At 42.5% G+C, this 22456-nt stretch overlaps 1 protein-coding gene across 2 annotated transcripts in view; it reads left to right on the top strand.

Annotated features, from left to right (window-relative positions):
- Positions 1-22456, top strand: part of LOC309569625 (NACHT, LRR and PYD domains-containing protein 3-like) — a 540899-nt gene that overhangs the window by 344951 nt on the left and 173492 nt on the right. For both annotated transcript variants that reach the window (XM_082275519.1, XM_082275518.1), the window contains one exon: positions 18363-18527. In XM_082275519.1, coding sequence (XP_082131645.1) covers positions 18363-18527 — 165 coding nt within the window. The remainder of the gene's footprint in view (positions 1-18362; positions 18528-22456) is intronic.

The raw sequence follows: 22456 nt of genomic DNA, 5'->3' as shown, positions 1-22456 counted from the left end.
CGATTTCAGGGACTTAGGCGCTAAGTTGAGGACTAGGACCTCCAAGGTAGTATTTTCCGAAATACTACCTGTACCTCGAGCCACACCAGAGAGGCAGCAGGAGATTAGGGAAGTTAACGAGTGGCTGAGGAGCTGGTGTAGTAAGGAGGGTTTCGGGTTCCTGGAGAACTGGGCCGACTTCTCAGTTGGTCACCGGCTCTTTGGTAGGGACGGATTGCACCTAAATGGGGTGGGTGCAGCCGTACTGGGTGAGAGGATGGCCAAAAAGTTAGAGGGGCTTTTAAACTAGGGAATGGGGGGGAGGGTACAGATGTAGAATTAGCCAGTGGAAAGCAAGTTCCAGAGGGCAGAAATGGGGGCATTAGCGGTAGGGTGTTCGGAGCTCCTAAACCCAGGGTGGGTATGGGGAAAAATCAAGAGAGCAGCCTAATAACAACAAATGAGGATATATGTAACCGATCAAAATTACGAGGTTTGTATACCAATGCCAGAAGCCTGGCCAACAAGATGGGAGAGCTGGAGCTGCTGATGTTTGAGGAGGACTTAGATTTTGTGGGGATAACTGAGACTTGGTTTGACAGCTCTCAGGACTGGATGGCGACCATTCAGGGGTATTCCCTTTATCGCAGGGATAGAGAGGGTAAAAAGGGGGAAGGGTATGTCTGTATATTAATAACAGTATACAGGTAAATATGAGGGATGATATTAATAATGGAGCTAAGGACGAGGCAGAATCCCTATGGGTAGAGCTTCAAAGGGAAGGCACGGTGGGGAAGGTAATATTGGGCGTATGCTATAGGCCCCCCAACCAGAGGGAGGAGGGTGAGGCGGACCTCATGTTACAGATAGGATTGGCAGCAAGGATGGGAAATGTCATTATAATGGGGGACTTTAATTATCCGGATATAGACTGGGCAGAAGGAACCGCACACTCAGCCAAGGCTCTGCAGTTCCTAAATGTTTTGCAGGACAATTTCATGGGTCAGATGGTGAATGCACCGACAAGAAACAATGCGGTACTTGACCTACTGATTACCAACAATACAGACCTGCTCACGGATATAGAAATACGGGAAAACTTAGGGAACAGTGACCATAGGTCAATTGGTTTCAGTATTAATTACAGTAATAGGAAACACAAGGGTAATATAAGGACACTGAATTTCAAAAGAGCCAATTTCCCTAAACTACGCTCGCTGCTAGAAAATATCAAATGGGATAGAACCCTGGGAACAAAGAACACGGAGGAAAAATGGGAGTGCTTCAAGAGCATACTTAACAAAGGGGTGGGCCAGTGCATTCCACAGGGAAATAAATTTAAAAGAGCAACACTAAACCCTGGGTAGCTAAACTCCAACATAAAAATGTATATTAGAGCTAAAGAAAAGGCCTTCAAAAAATACAAGACTGAGGGGTCATTGGCAGCATTTAAGCACTACAAAGAGTGTAATAAGAAATGTAAAGACGAAATCAGGGAGGCTAAAATAGAACATGAGAGACATATAGCGGAGGAGAGTAAAAAGAACCCCAAGAAGTTCTTTAAGTATATAAACAGTAGGAAAGCGAGGCCAGAGCACATTGGTCCCATAAAAGATGATAAAGTATACACCTCAGGAAGTGCCGCCATGGCTAACAGAGGATAGACTTAGAGCTAAACTAGAGAAACTTAACATAAATAAATCCCCGGGACCAGATGGCTTGCACCCGAGGGTTCTTAATGAGCTCGGCCAGGTGATTGCCAGACCATTATTCTTGATCTTTAAGGATAGTTTACAGACGGGTATGGTGCCAGCTGATTGGAAAAAAACCAACGTGGTACCAATATTTAAAAAGGGGCTGAGATACATCCCGGGTAACTATAGGCCGGTCAGCCTAACATCAGTAGTCTGCAAAATTTTGGAGGGGATGTTAAGGGACCACATACAAGCAGGGCCGGTCCGAGGCGGGTGCTTAGGGTGCAGTGCGCCCAGGCGCCGCAAGGTGGGGGGCGCACTATCCTCTCCCGGCTGCAAGTCTCTCACTGCAGCCTCGCCTTTCACTGAAAAAATACATTGGTTATAGCTGCTCCGCCTCTCTGCTGCCTCCTCAGCTAATGGGAACACAGTGGACACGCCCCCTTCCACAGCGCGCCTTGTTTGATATCTCAGCAGGAGATGCCGACCTGGAGAAGAGAGGAGAGGAGAGTACACAGCCTGCAGTGTGGGACGGGCTGCAGCATTTATAGAAGAAGGTGAGCTGGGGAAAATAAACTAAATGTATTCTTGTCAGTGCTTCCCCTGCTGAGGAGGGGGGAGGGCTGTGTTTTCTCTTCCTGTCTCTGAGTCTGTTGTTTTTTCTGCGTGAGTAGCAGTGCACTGCTTCTGGAGGGAGGATATGCTCTAACCTTCTCCTCCAATCTCTACTGCACCTCCCTACTCCATACCTGACCACCTCCCTCTCTTCTGCATTACCACATGCAATGTCTGTGAACTGCTGGAGCACTACAAGTACCAGCATGCCAGGAAATGGAGGCAGCAGCAGTGTGTTCAATCAGGCAGGCTGATATTTAGATGGAAAGTGCTGGTGTGTGTGTATACTGTGTGTATGTGTGTGTATATACTGTGTGTGTGTGTGTGTGTGTATGTGTGTGTGTATACTGTGTGTATGTGTGTGTGTATACTGTGTGTATGTATACTGTGTGTGTGTGTATATATACTGTGTGTGTATACTGTGTGTATGTATACTGTGTGTGTGTGTGTGTGTGTATACTGTGTGTATATATACTGTGTGTATACTGTGTGTATATATACTGTGTGTGTATACTGTGTGTGTATACTGTGTGTGTGTGTGTGTGTATATACTGTGTGTATGTATACTGTGTGTATACTGTGTGTGTATATACTGTGTGTGTGTATATACTGTGTGTGTATATACTGTGTATATACTGTGTGTGTATATACTGTGTGTGTATATACTGTGTGTGTGTATACTGTGTGTGTGTATACTGTGTGTGTGTATACTGTGTGTATGTGTGTGTGTGTATACTGTGTGTATACTGTGTGTATACTGTGTGTGTGCGTGTATACTGTGTGTGTGTGTGCGTGTATACTGTGTGTGTGTGTGCGTGTATACTGTGTGTGTGTGTATACACTGTGTGTTTGTGTACTGTGTGTATACTGTGTGTGTGTATACTGTGTGTATACTGTGTGTGTGTATACGTGTATATACTGTGTGTTTGTGTACTGTGTGTGTATACACTGTGAGTGTTTGAGCTTTGGTTTGAGGTGCACACCCTAATGCCATAGGCTGCGCACGCCTATGTTTGTAGTTGTGAGCTGAGGGAAGGGGCGACAGTGGGGGAGGAAGACAGGACAGAGGGAGATGCCAGGTGAGAGTTCCAGCTTTAAAAAGGCAAGCACATGACAATGACAGATGATCAGGTGAGGTGTAACCATTGATGGGATGGATCGCTGAGTGTAGTGTAGCAGCTGCCTCTCCTTACAATCTTCCTCTGTCTGTTACTGCAAGCAGGCTGGGGGCTGCTCAGAGAGTTCCAGTCCAGCCCCTTTTTCCCATGCGGAGCTGTGGAGGAAGAAGTCTCATGGCATGTGTGTGAGTGTGACTCGGCCATGCGATCCCACAGCCTGAGCCTGCTGAAGTTTTAGTGTATGCTGGCAGTTTGTGACACTGATTAGCAGAGCCTGGGAGGGAGGCAGACTTTACCAGGGGACATATCTCAGTCCCACACTGACAGATGAATTAAAGTGCCTGCCTGTGTATGGGCTGATCACAGTGTGATCACTGGGTTTGATAAGTTACAGTCAGACCATGTAATGTACACTACACATACACTTCCATAACATGACGGTGATGTCACATTACCTTTATGGAAGTGTATGTGTAGTGTACATTACATGCTCTGACTGTAACTTAGACTGAAGTTTAATGCATAGTAAAACGTTTTAGGCTTATGGAAGTGTATGTGTACTAATAATGCGCATTGTACCGCACATTCACGGGGGGGGGCAGCAATTTTTATTTTGCCTAGGGGCCAAAAATCCTTGCACCAGCCCTGGAGAGGAGGAGCCATACAGAGGAAGCAATGGCTTTGCTCTCTACTGCAGCCGCCTACTTTCTCTGTACGGCTCCTCCTCTCACAGGCGGAGTGCATTTGATGTCACTCCGCCTGTGAGCCGGGACTATGGAGGCGCCGTTCTCACAGTGACATCCGCAGCCCCGCTGAGATGTCATACAAGAGCTTTACACCCCAGAGCCCGGCACACCACAGAGGAGCCAGGAATCAGGACAGGCAGCCAAGAATCAGGACCAGCAGCCAGACCCCAGGACCAGCAGCCGGAATACAGGACCAGCAGCCTAGCCCCAAAAACCAGGACCAGCAGCCAGGAATCAGGAGGACCAGCAGCCAGACCCCAGGACCAGCAGGCCAGCCCCAGCAGCCAGACCTTAGGACCAGCAGCAAAGCCCCAGAAGCCAGGCCCCAGGACCAGCAGCCAGCCCCAGTACCCATTATTTAAGATAAGTGAAGTCTTCTAGTCTTGGGCCTGGGCATCAAAGTGCTATTAATATAATATTGTTTATTTTTCTATTGTTCGGTGACACTCTAATGTAGTCTCTCATCGGGGATGGAGGGGACTCTTTCTATCAGAGACTCTCCAATAGGCACAGAGAGGGCTTCTGTAAGATAAACCCCCCTCCAGGTCCCATTAGACTCCGTTGTAGTCTCTAATGGGGCCTGGTGGGGGGTCTTTCTAACATAGACTTTAAAATGCACACAAAGATGACCCCCCTCCAGGTCCCATGATACAACCCCATTGTAGTCTCTAATGGGGCCTGGTGGAGGCTCTTTCTAACAGACTCTCTAACAGAGGCCCTCTCTGTGTTCCTTGGAGAGACCCCCTCCAGGTCCCATTAGGAAAGGGGAGGAGTTAGTAAGATGACCACGCCCACACAGGGGGCGCCATAAATATTTCTGCACCCAGGCGTCTATTGCCCTAGGATCGGCCCTGCATACAAGACTTTAGTAATAAAAACGGTATTATAAGTAGTAATCAGCATGGATTCATGAAAAATCGTTCGTGCCAAACCAATCTATTAACCTTCTACGATGAAGTGAGCTGCCACCTAGATAAAGGAAAGCCTGTGGATGTGGTGTATCTGGACTTTGCAAAGGCCTTTGACACCGTTCCCCACAAACGCTTACTGTACAAACTAAGGAAGGTAGGTATGGACCATAAGGTGAGTACCTGGATAGAGAACTGGCTCCAGGGGAGAGTACAGAGGGTGGTGATTAATGGGGAGTACTCGGATTGGGCGGGAGTGGAAAGTGGGGTCCCCCAGGGTTCTGTCCTGGGACCAATCCTGTTTAATTTATTCATAAATGATCTGGAGGAGGGGATATCGAGTACAATCTCAGTATTTGCAGATGATACTAAATTAGGCATGCCAATATCTTCTATGCAGGATGTGGAAACCTTGCAAGCGGACCTGAACAAAATAACGGGGTGGGCAACTACATGGCAGATGAGATTTAATGTTGAAAAATGTAAAGTAATGCACTTGGGGGCCAGAAACCAGAAAGCAAGCTACTCACTAGGGGGGGAACCTCTGGGTGAGTCTAGGATGGAAAAGGACTTGGGGGTACTGGTAGACAACAGGCTTGGCAGTGGCATGCAATGCCAAGCCGCCGCAAGCAAAGCCAACAGAATACTGGGTTGTATAAAAAAGGGGATTCACTCCAGAAATAAAGAGATTATTCTCCCGCTCTACAAGACTCTGGTCCGGCCACATCTGGAGTATGCTGTCCAGTTCTGGGCACCGGTCCTCAGGAAGGATGTGCTGGAACTGGAGAAAGTCCAGAGAAGGGCAACAAAAATAATTAGGGGAATGGAGGACATCAGCTATGAGGAAAGACTACAAGCACTGAACCTATTCTCTCTGGAGAAGAGACGATTGAGGGGGGATATGATATCAATGTACAAATACTGTACTGGCGACCCGAGCATAAGGAACAAACTATTCAGAGAAAGGAGATACAATAAGACACGTGGCCACTCACTAAAACTTGAGGAAAGGCGGTTTAACCTTAAAGTGTGTAAGGGGTTCTTCACTGTAAGGATGTGGAATTCTCTTCCACAAGCAGTCGTATCAGCAGGGAGCATTGATAGTTTCAAAACACTATTAGATGGACACCTTAAAGACCACAACATACAGGGGTATACAATGTACGGTTAAAAGCAAACACACACACACATCATAGGTTGAACTGGATGGACTGATGTCTTTTTTCAACCTCACTAACTATGTAACTATGTAACTATGAGTATCAAATCAGATGGGTCATTATTAGGGTTGAGCGAACCCGGACTTTATTGTTCAGGTTCTTACTGGACTTTTGGGTATTCAGTACCCGGACACGGACCTGAACATTTCACTGTATGTTTGGGTACTGTCCGTTGTTCGGTAATGTTATTTGATGTTTTGGCGCGGTTTTAATGGTGCGGTTTCAACAGGTGCAAGGCAGCCAATCAGCAAGCGTTTAACTAGTGTGCCCTTAGAAGCCATCACAGCCATGCCTACTAATGGCATGGCTTTGATTGGCCAGTGCAGCATGTGACCCAGAGTCTATATAAGCTGGAGTCACATAGCGCCACGTGTCACTCTGCTCAAACTATACTAGGGAGAGTACCTGTCATCAGAGTACCCGTCATCGGAGTACCCGAGTACCTGTCACCTACCCATCAGAGTACCCGAGTACCTGTCACCTACCCATCAGAGTACCTGAGTACCTGTCATCAGAGTACCTGATGGGCTGGTGACAGGTATTCGGGTACTCTGATGACAGGTACTCGGGTACTTTGATGACGGGTACTTGGGTACTCTGATGACGGATACTCTGATGACGGGTACTCGGGTACTCTGATGACGGGTACTCGGGTACTCTGATGACGGGTACTCGGGTACTCTGATGGCAGGTACTCGGGTACTGTGATGACAGGTACTCGGGTACTCTGATGACAGGTACTCGGGTACTTTGAGTACCTGTCACCGGAGTACCCGTCATCAGAGTACCCGAGTACCCGTCATCGGAGTTCCCGAGTACCTGTCACCTACCCAGCAAAGTACCCGAGTACCTGTCACCCTTTATACAGCCACCATGTCCAAGTCCAAAAAGGTTTATATATGTCCTCCGTTTAAACCTAAATACCGGTGTTATGGCAGCAGATAGCTGCCATAACCCTGGTATTTTTTTAAATGGTGCACGCTTGGCTTTCCGATAAGGGTGGTCCCAGCGCCCCCCCTCCCGCCGCGTTCCAGTCCTTTTCCCCGCTTACCTGACCCGCCGGCAGCGGGGAAAACGATCCGGTGTAACGTTAGAAAACCATACCTCGTTAGAATTCCATACCCTCGTCACTTCCTGTCAGAAACAGCTGAGCAGCATAGCAGTGCGCATGCTCAGAGCCCCGGATACATCATTGAACAGCAGAGAAGTTGACAAGTGCGCATGCTCCGAGGGTATGAAATTATTACGGTAGTGTGTGTAATGTTATACTTGCGGCGGTTACATTAAAACAGTTCGGCTGCAACAACGGTCATCTCCGCTCCTATCCCTGTCACTTCCCAGATGTCGGCTACTAAATATAAAAGCGGCGGTGGGTGTATGAAATGTAAATGACGGAGATGTTGGCTCCGTGATCCGCTTTTATATTTATTAGCCGAGATCAGGGAAGTGAGAGGGGAAGGAGCGGAGATGACCCATGTTGCAGAGGAGCTGTTTTAATGTAACGGCGGCAAGTGTAACGTTACACAGACATACTGTGAGAAATCCATACCCTCCGTAGGTGCACCTGAAGTGACGAGGGTATGGTTTTCTCACGGGTATGGTTTTTTCACGGAACACCGGTCCCGGATCCTCACAGACAGGATGTCGAGTGAGGGCAAGCATGCCCTCACTCGACTCTATGGTCTTGGAGGACTGGAGCTACGGCAAACGTCGTTGCCTAGCAAACGGTTTAAAGGTCCCTTTTTTTTTTTCATTTTATATAATTTTGTTTATTTATTTATTTATTTATTTTTCTATCTTTTAGTGTACTTGTGAGATCTGAGGACTTTTTGACCCCAGATCTCACAAAAAAGAGGTCCTGTCGTGCCTATTTCTATTACAAGGAATGTTTACATTCCTTGCAATAGAAATAAAAATTATCAATTTTTTTTTTTTAAAAACGGTGTAAAAATAAAAAATAATAAATCAAATAAATAGTAAAAAAAAAAAAAAATTAAAGCGCCCTGTCCCCGTGAGCTCGCGCGCAGAAGCGAACGCATACGGAAACCCCGCCCACATATGTAAACGGTGTTCAAACCACACATGTGAGGTATCGCTGCGATCGTTAGAGCAAGAGCAATAATTTGAGCCATAGACCTCCTCTGTAACTCTAAGATGGCAACCTGTAGAAATGTTTAAATTGTTGCCTATGGGGATTTTTAAGTACCAAAGTTTGTCGCCATTCCGTGAGCGTGTGCAATTTTGAAGCATGACATGTTGGGTATCTATTTACTCGGCGTAACATTATCTTTTACATTATGGAAAAAAAAATGGGCTACCTTTACTGGTTCTTATTTTTTCATTAAAAAAATGATTTTTTCCCCAAAAAATTGCGTTTGGAAGACCGCTGTGCAAATACGGTGTTATAAAAAATATTTCAATAATCTCCATTTTATTCTCTAGGGTCTCTGCTAAAAAAAATATATAATGTTTGGGGGTTCTAAGTAGTTTTCTAGCAAAAACAACTGATTTTAGCTTGTAAACACCAAATGTCAAAAATAGGCCTAGGCAAGTGGCTAGGATGCATGATGGTGCTCCTTGGATGTTGGGCCCCTCTATATGGCTAGGCTGTGAAAAAGTTTCACACATGTGGTATTGCCATACTCAGGAGGAGTGGCAGAATGTATTTTGGGGTGTCATTTTTGCTGTGTACATGCTATGTGTTAGCAATATCCTATAAATTGACAACTTTGTGTAAAAAAAAAAAAAAGTTTTTATTTTTTCCCCACATTTTCCAAAAACTTGTGGAAAAAAATGACATGTTCAAACGACCCATAATGTTCAAACGACCCATAATGCCTCATAGAATATACGTTGGAGTGTTTGCTTTCCAAAATGGGGTCATTTTGTGGACTTTTCCATTGTATTGGTGCTCTAGGGCCTTCAAAAGTATGATAGGTAGTAAGAAAGTTTTATGTGTATTTATGCTCCTAGAACGCCTGAAGGTGCTACTTGGATGTGGAGGCTCTTTTTGTGGCCAGGCTGTGTAAAAGTCTCACACATGTGGTATCACCATACTCAGAAGGAGTAGTAGAATGTATTTTGGGGTGTCATTCTTGCTGTGTACATGCTATGTGTTAGAAATGGCTTATAAATTGATATCTTTATGGGAAAAAAAGGAAAAAAAAATGTTTTTCTTCATTTTCCCAAAAATTGTGGGAAAAAATTATAACTTCAAAAAACTCACCATGCCTCTTATTAAATACCTTGGACTGTCTACTTTACAAAAAGGGGTCATTTGGGGGGTATTTGTACTGTCCTGACATTTCAGGGCCTCAAGAAAGGAGATAGGCCGTCAGTACATCTGGTGTGATCAATTTTCAGCAATTGGTACCATAGCTTCTAGACTAAATAACTTTCACACAGACTAAATAATATACACTAATTTGGGTTAATTTTACCAGAGATATGTAGCAGTAAAAATTTTGGCCCAAATGTATGAAGAAAAATCAATTTTTTGCAAAATGTTATAATAGAAACTAAAAAAAAGTGTTTTTTTTTTTTTCAAAATTTTTGCTCTTTTTTTGCTTATATCACGAAAAAAAAAACCCCAGTTGTGATCAAATACCACCAAAAGAAAGCTCTATTTGTGTGAAAAAAATGATAAAAATGTTGTTTGGTTACAGTGTAGCATGACTGAGCAATTGTCATTCAAAGTGTGAGAGTGCTGAAAGCTGAAAATTGGTCTGGGCAGGAAGAGGGTCTAACTGCTCTGTATGGAAGTGGTTAATCAGACAGCGATCTACATTGATTGTATTGTGTGTGGGTGCATTGCACGATCTTTATGCCCTGACCTGACCCAGTGAGGAGGAGAAAGGAGAAAAAAAAACTTTTATCAGTCTGTTAGGTGGGCGGCGTGCGGTGTTGCACATTTAATGCAAGCTCAGTGCATATGCGTCTGCTTAATCTGCATTTAGAAAAGAAAAAAACATTTTTCCTTCACATTTTACTTTGTCATACAGCGTTTAGACAGACACTGCTTTTCTAACCTGCTCTTCAAAAAGCACCAATGTAAGGGGACAATAATTATTTTTCAGTATTTAGGGAAAAAAAAATATTTTTCAGTTTTTCATTCAAATGGGGTTTTTTTAATTCAATAGCGGAATAGAACAACAACAGTATCCAACCTGTTAGGCGTGCGGTGTGTAGCGGCCATTTCATGGAAGCTCAGTGCATATGTGTCTGCTTAATCTGCATTTAAAAAAGAAAAAAACATTTTTCCTTCATATTTTACTTTGAAATACAGCGTTTAGACACTGCATTTCAAATCTGCTATTCAACAAGCACCAATTAAGGGGACAATTATTTGTCAGATTTTCATTCATACTTTACAGTGCGATACACCCATTGCATACTGTTGTTGTATTCCCCTTTGCAATAAAAACCCATTTAGGGGATAAAAAGCTAATTGCGGCCCTGTCTGCATATGGTACAGTGAGATACCCCCATTGCATACTGTTGTATTCCGCTTTGCAATAAAAACCCATTTAGAGGATAAAAAGTTAATTGCGGCCCTGTCTGCATATGTTACAGTGAGATACACCCATTGCATACTGTTGTATTCCGCTTTGCAATACAAACCCATTTAGGGGAAAAAAAAATTGCAGCCTAGTCCGCATATTTTTCTGTGAAATACACCCTTTCTATACTGTTGTTCTATTCCGCTATTCAGTAAACACCCATTTAGGGAAAAAATATTAAATTGCGGTCTAGTCTGCATATTTTACTGTGAGATACACCCGTTGGATACTGTTGTTCTATTCCGCTATTCAATAAACACCCATTTAGGGAAAAAATTTTAAATTGCGGCCTAGTCTGCATATGTTACAGCGCAACAAGGCACAGTTACTGATGGTGAAGTGGTGCTGTTCCACAGAGCGACTCATGCATGCGTGCTGCAGCTGAAACTCCACTATGGCCTGCTGCTGCTCGCACTGCCAGCATATGCAAGGTGGAGTTCCAGCTTGTGGGCACATCTCATATTAGGCGGGGAGCGGGAAGGCCGAAGTTATGCTGCAGCGCTGACAAGCGAGCAGCAGCAGGGTGAGAACGCCGAAAGTGCGCACAGATGGCCCACACTTTCTGCAGCAGCTCTGAAATATCGGGGTAATTTCTAAGGAACCTCTGCACCACCAAATTCAGCACATGCGCCAGGCAAGGGATGTGTGTCAAACCGGCTAGGCCCAGAGCTGCTATGAGATTTCGCCCATTATCGCACACCACCAGGCTGGGCTTGAGGCTCACTGGCAGCAACCACTCATCGGTCTGCTGTTGAATGCCCCTCCACAACTTCTGTGCAGTATGTGGTTTTTCCCCCCAAACAGGCAAGTTTTAAAACTGCCTGCTGTCGTTTACCGCTGGCTGTGCTGAAGTTGGTGGTGAAGGTGTTACGCTGAACGGATGAGGAGGCCATAGAGGATGAGGAAGCGGAGTAGGAGGAGTTAGGAATAGGAGGCAAACTAAATGCACTGCAATCCTCATGGTGGAAGGACATGCGCCAAACTGCTATCTGCCTCAGGCCCAGCCGCCACTGCATTTACCCAGTGTGCTGTTAGGGAGATATAATGTCCCTGATCATGCTTACTGGTCCACGTATCCGTAGTTAGGTGGACCTTGCCACAGATGGCGTTGCGCAGTGCACACCTGATTTTGTCACCCACTTGCTTTCGCAGGGAAGGGATGGCTTACCTGGAAAAGTAGTGGCGGCTGGGCATGACGTACTGTGGGACAGCCACCGCCATAAGGCTTTTAAAACTCTGTATCTCCACCAGATGGAATGACAGCATTTCAAAGGCCAGGAATTTTGAAATGCTGGCATTCAGGGCCAGGGATCACGGGTGGGTGGGGGGGTAGGGGTACTTGCTCTTCCGCTCCAGTGTTTGGGAGATAGAAAGCTGAACGCTTCCACAGGACATTGTGGAGATGGTTGTTGGTGACCCAGGTGGTGGTGTTGCTGGCAGATCCTCTGTTTACGAGATGGCAGGTGCCGGTCTCACTACAGAGGTGGATGAAGAGGCCGAGACTGCAGCAGAAGAGGAAGCAGGAGGAGCCAGAGACCTTTCTTGGTTTTTGAGGTGTCTACTCCACTGCAGCTCGTGCTTTGCACTTAGATGCCTGGTCTTGCAGGTTGTGCTCAGGTTGAGAAGGTTTATGCCTCGCTCCAGACCCTGATTGCACAGCGTGCAAACCACTCTTGTCCTGTCATCATCACATTGTCTGGAGAAATGCCACGCTAGGGAACTCCTTTGAGCTGGCTTTGGTGTGCTCGGTCCCTTGCTATGTTTGGCAGTAGCAGGTGTAGTGTCTAGGGCATGGCCGCTCCGCTTTTGCACCCTGCTCCCTCTTCTGCTGTGCTGTTGGCTCTGTGCGACCACCGCCTCTTCCTCCAAACTACTCAGGTCCTCCACATCATCTTCCACCCAGTCTTCACCCCTGCAACCCTTGTCGGTCTCCACAATTCAGAATTCCGCAGCAGTTCGCACCTGTTTCGTCATCATCTGAGACGTGCTGCGATGGTCCTCCCATGTACTCATTTTGAGACATTAGTGGTTGGGCATCGGTGCACTCAATCTCTTCCACTTCTGGGGCAGGGTTAGGTGGATGGCCCTGGGAAACCATGCTAACAGAGTCATCAAAAAGAAGAAGAGACTGCTGCATGACTTGGGGCTCAGACTGCTTGGCTGATTTGCAAAGGTGTGAGGTGAAAGATTGATGGACAACGGCTGCAGAAGACTGGGTGGGAGACAATGTGAAGGAACTGGAGGCACTGTCAGCAACCCAATCTACTATCGCCTGTACTTGTTCTGGCCTCAACATTTGTAGAGGCGCATTAGGCCCTGCCAAATACTGCTGTAAGGTTCTGTCGCCTACTCGCAGCTGAGAAAGGTGTTTCACTTGTGCGTGTAGCTGGCACCAATCGACCACATCCTCTCCTTGAAACAGGAGCTCCACCAGCAGCACCACGACCCAGCACTAACATGGTGGAGCAGTATGTGTGCACACGCCTAGACGTACTGAATGACGGGTCTGCCCCCTTCAACTTCTGGCTCTCCAAATTGGGCACATGGCCTGAGCTTGCCCTTTACGCCTTGGATGTGCTGGCCTGCCCTGCAGCCAGTGTATTATCTGAACGTGTATTTAGCACGGCTGGGGGCGTTATCACAGACAAGCGCAGCCACCTGTCCAGAGCCAATGTGGACAAGCTCACATTCATTAAAATGAACCATGCATGGATCTCACAGGACTTGCCTGTACCTTGTGCAGAATAGACTTGTATACCGGCCTTACCCAGCCATTGTTGTATTTGATCTTTCTAACTCTTTTTGGGTGTACCCTAATTTAAAAAGAAATAAAATTAAAAACAAAAACCAGTGTCGGCTACCTCGTCCTCCTCCACTGCCGCTTCCACCGCCACCTCAACCTCCTACTCCATATGGGCCTCGTCATCCTCCTACATCATTCAAGATAATTATTTTTAATTTTTCTGTTTTTTTATGTTATTTTAAGTTATTTCCCTATTCACATTTGTTTGCAGAGCACTTGCCATGCTCTTAAGATGAGTTTGCTGCCATTTGCAGCCCTGTAGCCCTTTCCATGTTTGTTTTAGAGCCATTTTAGTGCTCAAAAGTTTGTGTCTCCATTGACTTCAATAAGGTTCGGATCGTTGTAAAATTCGGGTTTTTTTTTTCAAGTTCGGCCGGACCCGCCGAACCCGGACATCCAGGTGTTCACTCAACTCTAGTCATTATTGTATCAAATGGTGAATATCAACAAAATTTATAATTCAGGTATACTGGACAGCCACTGACATATCTCATGAATATTAAGAATGAAAGCACACACCAAGAGCAGTTTTGATAAAAAAGCATAAAACAAAACTTTACTGGACATCATAAACACAAAGCTTCCTTAAACATCTTAAAAGTTACCATTACTGGACATCATAATACATAAAGCTCCCTTACACATAAAAGTTACCATGAACAAATACACTTTAAACATACAACCCTTTTTCCCAAGAATATTGAATTACTTAGCTTTGGTAGTTGTAACAGCTTCCAATAGATCTCTGCAACAAAAAGGGGTCTTGGCCGCATGTTTCCAAACAGCCAACCTTCCAAACGAACAAACAAGCAAGGCTAAATCACGGATGTTTTCTCTGTGTGACCCTCCAAGGAGTGAGCGTGATCGAAAAGAGGCTTTCTCATGCAAATTAACCCTTTTTTATAGTACTGTGCACAAGAAACCGCCTACAGGATGTGGTCATACCTCTTGTCCACTCACAGGTCATTTTGAGTGAGGTCATCCACACATGGCTGCACCCCCCCCCCACAAGCACATGGTTCATTTAATATGCGGCAGCCATTTTAGAACCACATGTGAGTGAGAGATTATTATTATTACACATGTATTGGGAACATTTGTAAAAAATCCACAACTGATACAATCCACCTGTTGATCCCATACATTTGCAATAATTACATACATTTCTACTTCTTTACAAAAAATATGCCTACAACATGCACAAGCTAATTATCTTAAGCATGTACAATGTGTATGCAATAAAAAAAAAAACTTCTTAAAATTCTATCAAATCTAAAACCAGACTTTTTCCTTTTGCTCCTAAACCAATCAGACTGATTTATTTGCATATCAATGGGGAGGGCCATAGCTTGCAAGAATCTATGGCCTGAAAATCGAAACTCCATATTAGCAATAAAGTCACTACAAATAGACCATGGCAGCACATACCACCTGTTGACTATAGCATGTGAATCTTCAAACTTTAAATAGGGTTAGCAATGTCCTTGGCAGTCTGTGGAAAGAAAATCCCAAATGATGAAAGTTCATTGTCCTCCTCCTGGTAAATGATGAAAGTTCCTTGTCCTCCTCCTGGTAAATGCTCAGATGTAAGTCCACTCCAATTAAGCCACCATCAGGAAATCATCTTCATCTTCCTCAGGCTCTCATCTTCTGGTCTGTCCCATCCCATCCGGTTTGGTCCTGGTCCACCTCTCGATGCTCGGTACCTTAATAGAATTAGAGACAAAGCGGATTATATGTTCCTTCCACCTGTGCCAAAAAACATAGCTCACTGCTCACATTTAACTGTAAAACTCTTATAGGGTGCCCACTGTTGCCTGGTTACATTTTCACTGAAAGGCTTTGACTTCCAACGAAAGGAATAAACTTGCATGTCTCTCCGTGCTGTCCTGCGAATACTAGCCTGCTGTTGTCCAATCGTCACAGCATGGCAGTACCTAGCAAAATGCCCCATTCTATGACAGCAGAAACACTTAATGTGGCTGAATAAACCATTCCCATTTACATGTTCCCATTTTTTAAACAAAACTGGTGTAGGGAGCCCATCTATTTTCTCTCTAGGGACCCCTGCCTTAAGTAAATCAGTCCACATGTTTCTTCTGGAGACCATAGGCCTTGTCTTCCTTGCATGCTTAGGGCCTTTGTCCTTTGTGGCATTTCTGCCTAAAGAAGTTTGAACACACTTCAAAGCCACAGCAGGTTTAACTTTACCTAAATACTTTACCTTGCTTGCAGTGTATTCGGTCACCACTGCAAGCTGCTCCTTGGGCTCAATTTGAGTAGGCCTCTTTTCCACTTCATTCAGTTCATCACAAGCACTATTCCGCAAACCATTCTCTCCACCATGCTCACAATTCACTTTCCCCCTTCTCTGATGCATGATTATCGGACGTGCATGACACTCATTCAGATCACCACTACCATCAGAACAGGACACATCCTCTCTAGCAACTACTCGACGTGCATTACTTTGAACCAACATCTCTTTCACTTCCTGCAACTCTTTCTCAAGCGCTTCATTCTTCTGCACCTCGCTGCAAAAGGCCTGCACGACCAACCACCCCGTAGTGGCAGCGGCTTTCCGCTCCTTTTTTGAATATACGCTCAAATCTAAACGCAAAGCCTGTGTACCCAGTTCAGTACCAAGGTCTGGATAGATTGGAGCAGCATATTTAATCAATTCCTCTGCAATGGGTTTCCAGTACCCAGAACAGACCCATGTAGGAATCTCCCCGTACTTAGAAACAGATTCCTTCCCTCCTGTTTTCTTGTTTTTCTTAAAAAGACTATGCATCTCTACTCTCAGGGAGAACACAAATGCAAAATCAATCACAATCTTAGTGTATTGTCCTGGCTCAAGGTGACTGTGCTCAAGGCTTATTCACTAAACTGCTCACACTAGCAGCAATTTAATGAATATAACACACACACCCTCTATAACACTGTCCTTAGGGGCTTATCCACTAAACTGCTCACACTAGCAGCAATTTAAAGGACACTACTCATACACCCTCTTATTACACTGTTTTTAGGGCTTATTCACTAAACTGCTCACTCTAGCAGCAATCCAATGAATAACACTGTGCTTAGGGCTCATCCACTAAACTGCTCACTCTAGCAGCAATTTGATGGATGCTCACACACCCTCTATAACACTGTCCTTAGGGCTTATCCACTAAACTGCTCACACTAGCAGCAATTTAATGGACACTACTCATACACCCTTATATAACATTGTATTTCATCCAAATATTCTATATTTAGTGACGATGCAGTATCCTGCCGACTACGCCAGTTGTATCAAATGGTGAATATCAACAAAATTTATAATTCAGGTATACTGGACAGCCACTGACATATCTCATGAATATTAAGAATGAAAGCACACACCAAGAGCAGTTTTGATAAAAAAGCATAAAACAAAACTTTACTGGACATCATAAACACAAAGCTTCCTTAAACATCTTAAAAGTTACCATTAATGGACATCATAATACATAAAGCTCCGTTACACATAAAAGTTACCATGAACAAATACACTTTAAACATACAACCCTTTTTCCCAAGAATATTGAATTACTTAGCTTTGGTAGTTGTAACAGCTTCCAATAGATCTCTGCAACAAAAAGGAGTCTTGGCCGCATGTTTCCAAACAGCCAACCTTCCAAACGAACAAACAAGCAAGGCTACATCATGGATGTTTTCTCTGTGTGACCCTCCAAGGAGTGAGCGTGATCGAAAAGAGGCTTTCTCATGCAAATTAACCCTTTTTTATAGTACTGTGCACAAGAAACCGCCCACAGGATGTGGTCATACCTCTTGTCCACTCACAGGTCATTTTGAGTGAGGTCATCCACACATGGCTGCACCCCCCCCCCCCCCACAAGCACATGGTTCATTAAATATGCGGCAGCCATTTTAGAACCACATGTAAATGAGAGATTATTATTATTACACATGTATTGGGAACATTTGTAAAAAATCCACAACTGATACAATTATACTACATAATTGTTAATAAATCTAAAAGAAAATTGTACAATCAGATTGCTTTGTGTGTGGCAAGCCATAGATAGGTTGCCCTAATGGAGGTTACATAGAGTTAGTCAGGTTGAAAAAAGACACAAGTCCATCTGGCTCAACCAAGGGTGGGGGTTGTATTGTGGAGAAGAAAGAGGGTGGTAGTAGGTGGTAGATGGATGATGATGATGACGACGATGACTGCAATATTAATATGAATTTTCAAGTATGAAGTCCAAATAAAGAACGGTAATAAATCTTCTCCACACCATAAGATCAAATCCTCCACCATGATGTTCAAAGGAAATCCCAAACTACAATGGTGTCACTTTTAGTTGATGAAGTTTCCACAACATGAGTGTGACCATCAACGTAAATCCCCACAACTGAATGGAAGACTTAGCAGAAGGTTGGAAGTGGAAGCCTGGAGGTCAGTGTGAGTGTGTATGGTACAATCCCCATACAGGAATAATGAATGGATCACACCACCTCATCCACTTCTCATGTCACATTTACTAATTGGGATCCACAAAAAGAGAAATCTCCAATAGTGTAGATGATAGATTGTGTTTTATAAAGTGATCTAATATAAATAATTCCAATAAAGAGAAATTAGTTCCATGTATGTAGAGAATAGTTACATTCATTTCTGGGGGAGAAATTAATTTTCTTCTGGTACCATTCTTCTCTTCTTCTACAGATTGTTGAATAACCACCTGACAGTGAGTTCCTGCACCCACCTGGCATCTGGAATAAGAAATAACCAGACACTGAGGACACTGATCCTGACTGAGAACAATCTGGAGGGTCCTCATTTCAGGGATGTGATGGAAGTTTTGACAACAAGCCGGATAGAGAAATTACAGTGAGTATAACAGGACTGACTGAGACAACAATTTTCTGGGACAGTTTTATATCTAAACCACATAAATAATATAGAAAGATGAGAATATCATCAAAATCCATCTTTAGGCTCCATAAATATCCAATCCTGGACTGTTCTGTCCAAACTCCATAAATCAAAAAATAATAATGGAGAAATATTTTATCTCCTGTTTGTCTCTATATATCGCCAATATCAGACACTTTTCTCTAAATCTGCATATAAGAAAAATGTAAAAATGAAATATCTGCTGTAAGAATATATAATAATAAATATCTCACGCTCGTACTTATGTCAGAATATTTATACTGCTCTGAATATAGCAGTGTATTTATTTATGGTTAATAAGCAAAGATCTATGAGAAAGGAGAGTCTTCACCTATTGCCATAAATCAATGTCATGAATTCTTTTTAATTGATTAATTTCTTTTTAAAAGCATATACCAATCTTAGTGAGTACAGTCTACAGCATGGAATATATATAAAAATATTTATTCTCCAGAGTGTAATCACAATATATGATCAAACAAGAAGTGACACAAAACAAATAACTCTAAATAAACTACTAACTTCAAACAATCAATGCAATGTGATGTTTAGCTCAATAATGAAAGTGAAAGTAAAACAAAGTGAAATGAAACAAAGTGAAAGCAAAACTAAAGCAAGATTACCATTTCTTCCCAGGTATAGTATAAGCCATAAATTAATGTTCTATATAAACAGACTACAATGGTCTGCGCAATGCATAGCCGAAAGTCACTCACTGCAGATGAGTGAGAATAAGCCATGCAAAATGGAAGACTTAGAATTGCAAATAATGCACTAAATCTGATATTAATAAAAATGTATAAAAACAAAAATCAGCTTTTTAGAGAAAAATCTACCATGGCTTATACGGCTGGGATTATAATCTTATTACCCTTAAATATGCAATATAAAACATATAAGGAAAGAATAAACAATTGTTGAATAAAATCAAATAACATAGCAAGGCATAATTACCACACTTAAGATGGCCGCTAGCTTCAAATGGTTACCAGAGTCCTAAGATGGACGCCTTTCTTAAGATGGTGGCTTCCCTTCAAGTTTCAGATGAATGATGTGGACAATATGGAGTATGTCTGGATGAGTCTATTGAGGAATGTAATAGTGTGTGTGATGTAAGTGTATTGTCTGATGTGTGTCCTCTCTCATCTCTGGGTTGGTCTTTTATATGGTAAGAACAAAGAGCTTTAAAAATTGCCATAAGTAAAACCCAGAGGGATAAAACATTATCCCAATTGGTCAGGATATTCTATACCTAAACTGGTGAGGTCAGAGACACACCTCTTTTGATAATTAACCCAATACTTGGTATAATAAAATTAAATGATGATTTCTCTATATGTAAGAGTAATCATAAAACACAACATAAAACTTTGTCCAGACTCCCAGTACATACATAAATGTCCACCTGTATCTCCATCATTCACCTTGGCAAGTAATGCCATTTCAATAATTATTTTATTTAACACAATATAATATTTTTATATGGGAATATCTAAAATTATCTCAAGACTGCACCTGGTATTTTGTCTCCAGAGGGCAGTATTGTACCATTCATTAGATTTTGTATTTAACATAATTTGAAACAATTACCCATCCTTCTTATCTAATGACCTCTGACCTGTCGGCTAGTGAAAAGCCATTACTTATTTGGATTGTGACACAACTGTCAGACATCTAGACTAGGTTGGTAATATTTACGACACCTTTGAGCACTTAAACTAGTCTAAAGCAATTCTTATATAAACACTCCTACCACATGCCTTAACATGAAGTAATTCGTGTTTAAGACGCACAAGTCCTTACACATCATAGAAAAGTATACTTATGTATATATATATATATATATATATATATATATATATATATATATATATATATATATATATATATATATATATATATATATATATATATATATATATATATATATATATATATATATATATATATATATATATATATATCTAATATTATATAAGTATCAAGTTCACACTTCTATATTAATAAGAATACAATGTATTATCGTTAATATACATCTTACATATGATGTTTTCTAAAACTTATTTTTAAATAATCCTTTAAAAGAAATATACTGACTATATTGTTCATTGTTATATATACAGATAAGATTACAGGCCAGACTAGCCATGAGTGACTAGTACGATGTCTCGCCAATTGATTCTTATCTGATGAAATGTATGTATTGCCTTATTTACGATTACATAGATACAAAGATCTCTGTTGAAACTATAAGACCCTATTGTTGAAATTCTATGCTCTCTTGTAAGCTTGTAAGAGACATTTTGAAAATGAACCTTCTTTGACCTTAGAAACAACATGGAAGCAATCCTGTTCAGAATCTCTTATATGCATAATATGAAATATACATGGCTTTTAAAATCATTTTTCTTTTTACCTATTATTATTTTAATCAACCCCAATAGTCCCGACATATCTCCCCCCTTTCTTCCCAGTATGCAAGTGAGCAACTTAGGCATATCTGGGGAGAAAGCTTTTAGAAGGAGTAGTAAAAGAGAAGAAAAAAAAAACTGTCTTGTTCTCTTTTTGTAAGAGAATAGTTCATATTGGGAATTGTTCATAACTTTTAAGTAAAGCGGTAAAAAAAAAAAAAAAATCAGTTCAAAATGTCAGTTCGTAGCGACTTTGCTGGTGTTAGCTATGTCACAAAACTGTTCCTTGTTAGTCTCTTTGAATTCTGATCTCCTGGTAAAGAAACTCAAATGTTCCTTGAAATCTGCATCTCCAGTTTGCAAAGTTTTAATGGAGACAGAAATTAACTGCTGCAATGGCATTAGCAACTACCATTCAAAGCGCAGTAAAACAATGGTGGCAATCAGGAATCCGAGAAATCTGTTTGGATGTTCAACCTTGGATATTGGTTGGATAATGAATGGTTTCAGCATGGTCTAGAGTGTCATACACCCAGACTGAGGTTTGCTCACATGTGCAATGCACCATTCTCACATCTCCTTCAACTGAAAACAGGAGTTAGTGCGATTCCTCTCAATGGATTTCCTTGGATCAAATGCACAAAGATCTGTAGAAACAAATCTTCCTCTCCTTCAACAAGAATCTGTGGCGTCTCGCAGCTTGATTCCTGAGGAGGGACCTGATGCAATGAGGGGTTCCGTCCTGAGCTGTGCTCTAGGGAGAGATGACCCATCCGATCGCTGTGTCTTTGGCAAACATCATCGTCTGTACCAATAAACGACCTGGCATGGAAAGTTTATCTCTTCCTATTGGATGAAACATATAGTATGAATATACATTCATATCAATTGACATTTCAATGCGATGTTGGTACCCTAAGCTTTCTCAGAGTTCTCCTTTAATCCACCGTGTGATCAGTCCTTTCATATGACTACCATGGAAGGTGAGACTACATATGTGACCTTTCCTAGGGCGACTGACTTCTGGGGCTTATTAACATGGGAATGTATTTATCGCCATGGATACTACACATTGAACAATGATATAATGATACAATATTTTGTTTAAAATTTACCTACTACTTAGGAAAAAAATATATAATATCTCCCCCTTTGGGGCATCAATGCAATTTATTGGAGGCAATAAAACTACCTGGCATTGAGGATTCCTTCTTGGTTACCGTATACAACCTTTAACCTCTTGACTGCAATACGTCATTAGGGTTTGATCCTCCTTGGTATCACCATCATTGGCGATTTTTCAAAATGTGTCCGCTTTAAGCGACCTGTTTGAGTCAGAGGGATGAAGTGACCACTGAAAAATAGGAGGGTAGTTAGTATCTAACAACCAAGATTCCCTGATAGGGATTTCAGGATCCTCAATGCTGTGACCTGGTAATAAAATGGTGTTAG

Source organism: Pelophylax lessonae (assembly GCF_965119305.1).
Source record: "Pelophylax lessonae genome assembly, chromosome: 13".
NCBI classification, from domain to species: Eukaryota; Metazoa; Chordata; class Amphibia; order Anura; family Ranidae; genus Pelophylax; species Pelophylax lessonae.
This window is presented reverse-complemented; position numbering and strand designations above follow the sequence as displayed.